At 45.2% G+C, this 11043-nt stretch overlaps 2 protein-coding genes across 3 annotated transcripts in view; one reads left to right on the forward strand and one right to left on the reverse strand.

The window, feature by feature from the left end:
- ADAM17 (ADAM metallopeptidase domain 17) overlaps nucleotides 1-3098 on the forward strand; it is a 35556-nt gene extending 32458 nt beyond the window's left edge. The window contains exon 19 of the mRNA XM_048296558.1: nucleotides 1098-3098. Coding sequence (XP_048152515.1) covers nucleotides 1098-1448 — 351 coding nt within the window. The 3' untranslated portion in view covers nucleotides 1449-3098. The remainder of the gene's footprint in view (nucleotides 1-1097) is intronic.
- On the reverse strand, nucleotides 1874-10525 carry IAH1 (isoamyl acetate hydrolyzing esterase 1 (putative)). 2 transcript variants are annotated; one of them, XR_007202150.1, is made up of 7 exons: nucleotides 10410-10525; nucleotides 9231-9283; nucleotides 8631-8779; nucleotides 7632-7793; nucleotides 5777-5895; nucleotides 4753-5074; nucleotides 1874-2203 (listed from the first exon to the last, which is right to left on the reverse strand). XR_007202150.1 is itself a non-coding variant. In XM_048296561.1 (6 exons), the coding sequence occupies exons 1-6, from the start codon at nucleotides 10488-10490 to the stop codon at nucleotides 4907-4909; spliced, it is 732 nt and encodes a 243-aa protein (XP_048152518.1). In that variant the 5' UTR covers nucleotides 10491-10525; the 3' UTR covers nucleotides 4739-4906. The 2 variants fall into 2 exon arrangements, 1 of the variants encoding a protein (XP_048152518.1); XM_048296561.1 differs by lacking the exon at nucleotides 1874-2203 and having other exon boundaries at nucleotides 4739-5074.
- Between the last annotated feature and the right edge of the window lie 518 nt (nucleotides 10526-11043).

The following is an 11043-nucleotide window of genomic DNA, read 5'->3' on the forward strand; positions in this document are numbered from 1 at the left end:
GAGAGGGGAAGAGCAAAAAAATGCCAAGATTAATTTTAATTACAGTCCAGCTCATGGCACCTTGTGACATAGTTTTGGGTATACTTTCCTGTGCTTTGACAATCCAGTTCCTATTAAGAACTGAAATACTCAATTAAGGAAATGCTGTTCTGTAAGGGGAGGGGGGAAAATGCCTTTCAGAGCTCTTCCTTGTACAACCATTGGAGGAAGCATACTGAAGTCAGAGACCACTGAGGCAGACCGCCTCTGTCATCTACTGTGACAGAACTGAGGGTGGTCTTAGTTCAAGTGCCCCACAGCTGGTCTTGAATGCCATGAGAAAAGTTATCTTATTGCTTCTTACCTGCATTCAACTGAGAAAATCCCAGAGGTGGGAGAGAGAGAGCAGAGGTATAGCCAATGGGCTCCTTCCACCAGCAACAATTAACAGATTTGTGTCTTTTGAATCTGCTGAGGATGGAGCACTTGGGAAATGGTAACAGCTAAACACCTCATCCTTCCCAAGATTAATATTTGCTGAGGTCGTTGGGGATTTTTTCATGCCTAGAGATCTCTGGGTATTTTCCAAACCATGCTCAAATAGAAGCAGGCATCAATGGACTTGTACTTAATCTGGGTTGCAGAATTTGGCTGTGATGACACTGGTCCCTGCAGTCTTTGACCCTGTGTTCAGTGCAGCTTCTTGTACATGAAACCATGAACTCTCCAAGTTGGAGGACTGGAATAAGCTGTACCTTGGACTGTTTCCCTGCACTGAGCAATGTGTCATGCGGCTTGACCCTGCATTTCCAGTCCTAGGTTTTGCCAAAGCAGTTGGGCCCCAGGAAGGTAGGGCTGAGTGAGTCATCAGCTCTGTCCCAGTGAGGCTAGCCCTCGCAGTGCTTTATACAGACAAGGAAGAAGCAGAGATAGAAGGGCCTTTCTGCCTTTAGGGAGTGGCAGGGAGGACGTGGTAGCCTTTAGGCTGTTCTAACAGGAGTGCAGCGGCTCCTCAGAAGGTGCCTTCTCCCTTTGAAAAATGGTGCAAAACCCAAACCCTGGACTAGCTGCTGGTTGCTTTTGCCACGGCTTTTGACGCGGCTGCTTGTGTCTCGCAGAACGTGGAGATGCTCAGCAGCCTGGACTCCGCCTCCGTTCGCATCATCAAGCCGTTCCCCGCGGCGCCGGCCACCAGCCGGCACCAGCCGCTGCAGCCCCTGACGGCCGCGCCCGCCGCGCCCGCGCCCCCCAAGCAGGACCACCAAAGGATGGACACCATCCAGGAGGACCCGAGCACCGACTCGCACATCGACGAGGACGCCTTCGAGAAGGACCCTTTCCCAAACAGCAGCTCGGCCGCCAAATCTTTTGAGGACTTGACAGACCATCCTGTCATTAGGAGTGAGAAAGCTTCATCCTTCAAACTACAGCGCCAGAACCGGGTGGACAGCAAAGAAACAGAGTGCTAGTGTCCTGCTGCCTTCTAAATGTGTGACTTGTGTCTGCAAAATACGGATCTGAAACCATTTCATTTCTATAAATATAAATATATGTATATATATTTTTGTGAGGGAGTGGGAGAATAAGGAAGTGACCTACTGCAGATGCTGGTCATGTGTATGACCTTCCTTAAACTACATTTATTAGAGCATTATATCTTTTAAAAAGGAAAATCCAAACTAAAACTGGCTTGTTTTTGAAGCTTTTTGGATTTGTTTTTCTATTTCCTTGACCTTTAACATTTCCTTCAACCTGTGGTGCAAAACCAAATATCCTAATGGATATTGGATTGTGTATATCAGCCTTTTTTTATAATTTAATATTTTGTAGTCTGACAGCACTGATAGACAAGGGGCTTTTAAAACCAAAATGAACACTGCAATATGTTCCATAATAGAGTAGATAATTTAGCAATTTAAGGTACATATAAACAAAAGCCTAAGCACATGCCTTGAGAACAGAGAGTAATGAAACAAATATAATTACAGTGTCTCGCAGCATTCAATGAAATGCATAATCAGAATAAAGGAGCTTAATATGCCCAGCTTCTGTATAAATAAAAAGATCACAGAGGCTGTTAAACTGTATACGGTGCATGAGAAATGCTCCTCTAGCATGAAACTTCTGCCTCAGTGGTGAGGCTGTCTTGTCTTCGTGGCTTTTGTTGGGAGCTTCCCACTCCGCACTAAGGTTTGTGTGTTGCAGGTGTCTGGTTGGAGAAGAACTGTAAGGGAAGAAATCATTTATGCAGATGACATTTTAAACTGCTGTTTGCAGTGGTTTTGGTGCAGAAATGTTTCTCCAAATGTTATTTTAAAATAGGCAACACTATTGTTGAAATTTTCAAATTGCTGAGCTCCATTTTCCGTGGTGTCTGTGGCCTTTGGAAGCTCCTACTGCATGAATGATGGGAAGAAATCACTCCATTGCAGGGGAGGCATTTGTTTAAAAACAACTGTGCATTTAGTAAAGAAATAAACCTTTGTTAAAACGTGCAGGGTAAGTATAAGGAGCAGATTTTATTAATTCAGATTCTCACACAGGTAGTTAAAATGTGATGTTAAAAGTTGGTAATTGGATGGTGTCTTCTGTACACCTGGAGATCTGTCAGGTGAGCTAGAACTGGCACATGAGCATTGTTTAGGCTCAGTAGCAGATGGACTGACACAGTCAGTCCTGGTAGTACAGCAGCACCTTCATTCTGCATCTGTTTCCTCCCACAATAATCCATTGATACAACTGACAGAATGTGGCCAAGGGCAGAACCATTTAACTGTTACAAGCCTAGACTCAGCCACAGGGAAGCGGGGCTGCGGTAAGCCCGTGATCTTAAGTGTGAGGGAAAGGAACCAAACCTCTGCTGCAAAGTTGTGTGAGTACTCCCTCTCCTCCACACCCAAGGATCCTTGTTACACTAGTACTTGAATGTGTGCCTTATGGTATTCCTATCTGACTAGCTATTGTGTTTTATATACTTGTTTTGAACTTTGGGGTTGTTTGTTTTGTGTTTGGGTTTTCGTTTTTTGATTCAGTGCAAAGTATATGTGTGAGGAGTTAATTTAATTCCCAGCAAAATAAAAGCTTTTTATATTAAAAAAAAAAAAAAATCAGTTAAACAAGAGCTGTTTCTATGCAGTCCTTTTCTTAAAGATCTCTATGCTTTGGTTGTCAAAGCCTGGGTTAAAAGTCTGGCATGCAGCCAGGCAGGAGCCAGGATTTCTGACAATTCCTTTCTGAGCCTGGGTGCTGCAGAGGCCAGACCCAGAGAATCTGTGGTGCAGACCCACACCCTAAGGGCTGCCTGCTTCCTGCCTGGGCTGGAGCTGGTCTTTCCATGTGTCCTGCAGATTATCATCAGTTCAGATGGTGACATTAATGCCTAAGGGATGGGGATGTGCTCAAATGCCTGTTCAGGCACCAAATCTGTAAGTACATGTTCTCAGCACAAAGGTCTTTACATCCCAGGTGAAAACCACACAGTGGCAAGTGCTTGGGAGCATGAAAACGGAGATTTGGAGCAGGCCTTGGAAAGCACTGAATCCATCCCCCAGGCTGAGCTGTATTCCAGAAACTGAAAGCAGTATTTGCATGGTTTGTTCTTAACATCTAAGGCAAGAATATCCACAGCTTCCCACAGGGAATCCCCTTTTGCTTTACTGTAAGCATTTACTACAGAAAGGATAGTCCAGTTTAATACTCATAAATATTTATATATCAAACGCTTCTGCCCTTCTGCCAGGGCTCCAGGCACATGAAAAATAACTACTTATGCTCCAGTTTATAACACTTACATAGTAGATGACAGGTCTTGGCCAGCTTGTCTTAATTCTTTAATGAAGCAAAGGCAGTCTAACGGCTCTAACAGTGCGGGACAGCATGAGAGCCTCTCATTGCTCTCTCACCCACTACAAAATAAACACACCTGTTCCATGTCAACATAACTGTTAATACAGCCCAGAATTATGTATTTGCACTGATACGTGTTTGGATTTTTATGCACTGCTGCTGCTATCATTTTTGCTGCTATCTGGCTTGCTAGACAGTAATTCCCAAAGCATTTTTTTCCATACTTGTTGAAATTCATCTAGGTTTCAGGCAAAATGTTTTTTTATCTGTAAAGGCAGTTTTGTAGTTTGTGTTGGCCAAAATCTGCATAGTCTGCAGTACTTACATGTTACCTAAACTGTTAAATTACGGCTGAATCCCAAAGCTCACTTGAAAGGTCTCCATAACTTGATGGCAAGTGACATAGGGTGCAGCTTTGTCAGCAGAGATGCATACCTTTTCTAGTAGTTTCTCCAAGTTCATTATTCACCAGTTTCGTACTGCCTAAAAACATGCACTGATCTAAAAGCTGTGCCTATACACAAGAGCTGCTGCTGGTGCCAGAGTTAAGATAAATTTTAAAACCCCTGCTCTAAACTACTCTCTTATCACTACCAAAGCCAAAGTAAAACTTGGCTTTTCCTGCCGTATTACATCCAAATAAATTAACCTGGACTGACATTAATGGCTCTTGACAAACTCCACACTACTGCCTCTTACGAGCTCCTCTGTGTTTAAAGCAAGTAGATGGTATTAATCACAGTGCAGTCCCCAAAGCTCACCAAGGCCAGGAACTGCTCAGGGCAGCCTCTATATCCTTTGGCCACAGAGCAGCTGAGACTCATTTTCCTCTGAGTCTTCCAGGGAAGGGCTACTCATCCCCACACCTACCCTGGCAACAGCAGCCTGAAGAAAAACCACCCCACGACACATCCCAAGTGGTCTCACCTTTATTCTCCCACAGACCAAGAGCAGGGGACAGAGAAGAGCATTGCTGGGGACTCCCCAGTGCCCCATTCCCTGAGGACACAGTTTGCAGCAGCTGCTGGATAATGGGCTGGCTCTGTCTGGCATGGCTGCCCAGCTCCTCCCTGCAGGGATCTCACAGAAGACTGGCCTCAGGGTTCGTGTGGTCCACGTCACGCCAGTAAGGAAGCAGTGAAGGAAGAGCTGACAGTTTGTTTTCCAGGCGTGACCACAGCTGAGCTGCAAGAAAGCTGTTGCCTTTTGTTGATAAATGAAGACCATCAGACAAATAGGAAGAGAAATCCTACAAGGAAGGTTAAAACCATGTATTAATGTATTTGCTAGCTGCAAAGAGAAGGTCTTGAGTAATTCTTCAAAGCCAGCTGCTAAACTGGTTTTATTTTTCACTGTTTATGTTAAAATATTAAGACATGATGGCCAAAATCACTGCTATTCATCAGGAAAAGATCATGGGATTAAGTGATGCAATCAAAATATTGCATCAGCTGCTCTACTGAACAGTCTACTGCATTGGGGAGTGCATGGGAGAGAAAAGGTTCAGTGTCCGAACTGGAGTTACCTGCTTGCAGGGAAAGTCTGCAGTCTCCCATGGGTGAGTTTGGGTATTTGGTCAGAAGCATCAGCAACACCCTCGTGCAGCCAGATCTAACCTTGAAGTTAGCCCAACACTGCACAGTGGGTCAGACAAGAAGCCTCCAGAGGCCCCTTCCAACCTAAACGATTCCATGACTCAAGTCCAAGGAAAAGGCTGTTAAGATATAATGCACTCAGGGGACATTTGCTAACCAAGTATCACGGCCAGGTTGTATAAAGCTTTATTTCTCATTGCCAGCTATGAAGCACTCAGGATTATACTTCTCCTTCTCTAAGTGTTTGGATGTATTTTGTACCATTTCAGTGATAATGCAGCACTACCAGCTCCTCTATGCTAAACGATGCCTTTCACAATTCATGACAGTTTCAAACATTTCTGATTTCATCATACCTGATTCTTCTGCATCAGGGTCCAGAGGTCGAGCACATCCGTGCCACATTCCCTGGCGACCTGGACACAGGCCTGGGCGTACTGGCCGGTGGTGGCATTGCAGCGGTTCAGTTTGTCACCTACCAATCAGAAACAAAACAAACATCCAGCAACTGCCACCGATGCAGCGCCATTTCAGTCTTCTGTGGCACGCACCACGTGTATCAGTTTGTTAAACCAGCAGACATAACCCCTCACAAACGAAATCCAAAGCACAGCAAGAGAAGTGGCTAGAAGCTACAGCTTGTGTGGTCTTTTTTGGGGCACCCTTTGGTTCCGAGTCACTTGAAAATGTCTCTTTTTGACAAATATACATCAGGTTGAGAGAGAAGCAACAGCAACAAGCACACAGCATAACTCTGCTGCTGATAGCTTTCATCTTCTGGCAAGCTTCAGGTGAAAGCAGTACTTAGATTTAAAACTCTTCATACATCTGCTAACAGAAGGTAAAACAGTTAAGTAAATGGAAATCTATTTACAAGTTGCCTTCTGCTTTTTGTCCAACTTCCACATGAAAACTGCTCCTTGCAGTAGCCCTCGTGCTACTTTTCACACCTAGATCAATGCTTCTGTGAACATCACCATCCTCCTGCTTCCCATCTCTCCTTTGCTCTTTATCTATGTGACAAAACTAGAAATAGGCAGAATATTTCTCCTTGATACTGGAGGGCAGATGAGCTAATATTGCTGCTTATTATGCCCACAATACTTCATTTGTGGTCCATGGTCTGAGATCACCCTGTCTTTTGTTCCATCCCTAGACAGTACTCTCTTTTAGACAGATGCTGGCAGATTCAATGCTGTAAATTCAAGTTTCCTCCATCCCTACCCCATAAAAAGGGCAGCTTTAAGAGGAAAATGGATTAACATTACAAGTGCTCCTTGATAGCTGGGAGCCAGATAAGCAGCATTTGAGGTGTGCTCACATGACATCACATCAAAGCCTCCTAATGCAAAATCACACAATAATGTTGTCTAATTTAATGCAGTTTAAACTTATGGTCATCTTCAAAGTTTTACTGCTTTGATTGAAAACACAACTCAGGATATGCAACACCACCTAAATTATAGAAAACTGTGCCACTAAGGTACCAGCTCTGTATTCACCTGACCTAACTCTAAAGTTTTTAATAAATGTGCAAGAGCTGCACAAGATGTCCCAATAGAAAAAAGAACATGCTCTCAGGAGGAATAAACTGTCACTGCTGGAGTCAGTGGGATTATGGCATTTTGCACCAGCTCTGTAACAAAAGTAGTGTTATTGTGTCTCTAATTTTAGAGTTAGCTTAAACAACGTGATAGGAAATCATTTAACTACCTTTTTCTTCTTTTTCAGGCACTTTTATTAGAATCCTTAGAATATGATATTCTCTGGTATTGCTTTTTTAACTTTAAAGTAAACCTGGCTGGGATATTACTGCTTATCCAGACAGACATGAAATCTGCTGTACCTAGTATAAAATTTTTTAAGGCACACAATGCCAAAGTATCTTCCATTATTTGTATTATTTTGGAAGCTGCTGGGACACAAGGTAATCTGCCTAGGCCCCATGTTCTTAGAGGGTGGCCACTTCTGTCGGTTCTATGCATTAACACATCAATCAACACTTTGGAAAAGATGTTAGTAATTAGTTGATAGTTACTCCACGAGCTTATCCAGAAGTTGTTTAGTAAAACAGCAGCCCTTTTCCAACAAGTCAGAGAACACACGACTGCAATATGGCACACACATGGAGGAAATCACCTGACAACCTGGGATCTGTCACACTCTGCTGGTAAAATGCAGAAATTCCACCCATCCTCATCATTCTTTTACCTTTGGCAAGACATGCCTTTTCCCAAGCTGATTCCTGAAGAGGTGGTGGTGTTATCAAAATAATCCTGTCTGCAGAAATGTCTACTGACTTCAGGTACTGCACCATGCTCTTCAGGTTGGCGGCATATTCCTCCAAAGGAACGTGTTGCTTAGGGTTCAGCTCTGAGAGGGGTGGAGCACATGCATCAGTGGGGCTGAGCTCCCTGCAGGTTTGTTACACAGCATTAACAGGGCTTTTACACAGTATGGCCATGGACACTCATTTCCAGCATGCAGTTCCCCTCAGCCATGGATTCAGGAGTTGTGGTAGAAAAATTCTGTTCCTCAATACCCGAAGCAGACAAATCAAGAGTTTAAAGACAGCATTTCCAACTAAGGCAAATGAGGCACAGGGGAAAAAAACCCAACACTTGGGTTTTTTCAAGATGCTTTTTTTTACAACTTCGTATCTTATTATTAGAACACATAATCATCTCAAACCTCACCAGAACCAAATCTGAGATTTCTAATATTCTTGTATGCAGAGAAAATTTTGGAAAGTCCCATGGACATGCAGTCAGTCCTTCATGCACTGATGTTGTCATTTTGATTAGACTGTATCCTGCTATGTTTATCTGAAAGAGAATCCAAATGCTACCTTCCCTCCTTTCCTCAGCCCATCTACCAAGAACTCATCAGACTCCTTTAAAGACAGAAAAATCAGCTGGATGCTCTACTCCAATTTTAGGCAATTGCTATACAACTAAGTCTTGAGCACCCTGAAATTTACTTTTCTAATATTAAAACTTGGTGATAGGGAGAGAAATGGAAGGCACTGCATGGTCCAAATACAAATAAAATGACTGAAAACAAACCTCTGTATAAATGAAAAGAGAGCAATCAGTTCCTGGAGAAGTTGCAGGAAAAGCCTACGAAATGTTCTGCCTTTTCTATGAAACTGTAAAACCATTTTAAGAGAACAGGTCACAGGAAAAACAGACAGAAAGCAAGCTACCCTACCTTTCAAAGCACTGTCATTAGCTCCAAAGAAAATAGTAACTGCAACAATACTGTCAGCACTAGTACTTTCAGTGATCAGTCTTGGAAGAATCAATTTAGCCCATCTGGTGTTGTACCCCGAGATCCCACGATTCACAACATCACATTTTCTGAAACGGAGACACATTTCAAAAAGAACATCTCTCCTTTGTCCACCAAAACAAAACTTGGGAGGCTTTGAACCATTCTGTCAGGCCATCTGCCTCCATCCCTCTCAGGAAAAACAAAATGTCACAGGAGTTTTCAATGGGATCATACTTTGAAAGTGCACACATAGGCTGCACACATAGTATTTACCTGTTACTTACACCATGCAACTAGAACAACAATTCTGACAATCACTAAGGAATTTTTAATTTCCACTCAAGCTTTCAGTGGAAACACCCAGTAAGTATTTCCACCAGCTCTGGGTATGCTGCCCAGAAGGCAGTTCCACTTCACTAAATAAATAAATGTCAATAAATAAACATGCATTAAATATTAACTGCTGTTGGTTTTCATTTAGAAAAGCTGCATGACTTTCTGCAAGATAGATATTACTTTTGAAATTTAAGCTCTTACCTGACCAGTCTCTCAGCAAGGTATGCCCCCCAGCCGTTTTCCTGGAAGGAGTACTGAAAACAAGGAAAATGGTTAGATCCTCACTGGAAGAGCTTGTTCCCCAGAGCTCAGCCCCACCAGTGGCACCTTCCCACCTCAAAAGCTTTAGTGCATGGCCTCTGGCACTGCTGCTGCAGCGTTTTGTCCCTCCCTGCCCTGTCCCTCAGAGGTCAAACAGTCCTGGTTTTACCCAGGTACACCACTGGCAACCGAGGCATCACAGGGCTGTACCTAAGGAGGGATGGACCCTGTTGTCCCTTCAAAATCCAAACTGACTGCTGTTGGACTGTAGTTTCGTTTTGGCCAGTGAGGATTTCTTATATTTGTATGTAGTATTCTTCTACTTTATTTCTAAGATCCTTTCATTCTGGAGAGCACCTCTCAAAAATGCTCTCTCCACATGCTGTTTTGGAGTGCAGTTTAATACCTACCCCTTCCAGAAGTGGAAAAACTAATTCCTTCTCCTTATTCCCACTGCTGCACCATCCTCCTTGCTACAAATCCGCACAGTGAGTCGGCTTAGACACCCATCTCCCACTAAACTTGGTCTCTGGTTAGTTATTTTTTCATCAGAGCAGCTCCGTGACCCACCACACAGCCCACGCAACAGAAGGCAAGGACCCAAAATCAACGCTAAAAAGCTGGTGCTGCCTCAAAGGAGATGTTCACCAGGCCGTGGTCCAGTCCCGTCAATGGAGACCCTGGCTCCGGGCTGGGCGAGCTGGACACAAGGAGCTGGGATGCACCAGCGTGAGGGCAGAGTGCGAGGGCATGGGCAGCACGCTGGGCTCCCCGGATGGAAAATGCCGCTGACACCGACACATCCCAAGCTACACTTTCACCTTCGCGCCTCTGACATAGCGAGCTCAGGAATTCCTGTGAAACGGCTCCAAATCCCATAAACGCCCACCAGGTGCGAAGGCCCCCGGCAGAGCCTCAGGGCGGGTCCGGCAGGGGTGTGAGCGCGGCCCCATGGACACGGCTACGGCCGCCGGACCGTCGCTCTCCCGCCGCTCGGCACCGCCGCTCGGCCCAACGCCGGGATGCTGCTGGGCCGCCGGCCCCGGTACGAGGAGCCGGGCTGGCCAGGGAGCTCCACACGGGAATTGCGGGGCCAGGGGCGGGCGGGGCGAGCACTACCTCAGTGATGGAGTCTCCGAAGAGGAGGACTCGGGGCCAGCGCAGGAGCCGCCCGCGGGCTCCCGCCTCCAGCAGCGCCATGGCCGCGGCCGGACATCCGCCGGGAGCGGCGGCAGGAGGAGGCGGTGGTGGCCTCGCCGCTTCCTCTGCAGCGGGAAATGGGGCGGATCGGTGGAAAGCGCCGGTTACAAACCGGCTTCAGGTTCTAGCTCAATTTTTTTATCGCCTCTTTAAAAGGCTCATTCGTGCAGGTGCGCGGGGAGAGCGCGCCCGCGGCAGCCGGGGACCCACCCCCTCATACACCCCCCTTGTGCTGGCTGGAGGTACTTTCAAAAGAACGCAATATGTTATGGGTTTTACCTGTTTCAAAGAGACTTCCCTCTTAAGAAAATGGAACTACCTCATTTAAAAGACTCTATACTGCTTAGCTTGCTAACGACACAATTTGGGGAGGAAAGTGTCGCTAATTTTGTTAATACTACTCATACACTAATTCTGCTAATACTACTCATGCTATGAAGATCAGGTGCCATTTTCATCAGCCGACAAGGAGAAGTGTGTACAAGACACAGTGTTTTTGTAGAAAACTCAGGTTCTGTGGACATTTTTCAGCATGGCATTGTTTGGCAACAAC

The sequence above is a fragment of the Corvus hawaiiensis genome, chromosome 3 (genome assembly GCF_020740725.1).
Source record: "Corvus hawaiiensis isolate bCorHaw1 chromosome 3, bCorHaw1.pri.cur, whole genome shotgun sequence".
Taxonomy (NCBI): domain Eukaryota; kingdom Metazoa; phylum Chordata; class Aves; order Passeriformes; family Corvidae; genus Corvus; species Corvus hawaiiensis.

Excerpts from the sequence above, each read along its gene's own strand:
- IAH1 (XM_048296561.1), bottom strand. The coding sequence starts at position 10,490 with ATGGCGCTGCTGGAGGCGGGAGCCCGCGGGCGGCTCCTGCGCTGGCCC. Across the intron at positions 7,794-8,630 it reads TAATGACAGTGCTTTGAAAG|AGCTGAACCCTAAGCAACAC; the intron begins GTAGGGTAGCTT and ends CACCCCTCTCAG. Across the intron at positions 5,075-5,776 it reads CCCTGATGCAGAAGAATCAG|GATTTCTCTTCCTATTTGTC; the intron begins GTATGATGAAAT and ends CCTTCCTTGTAG.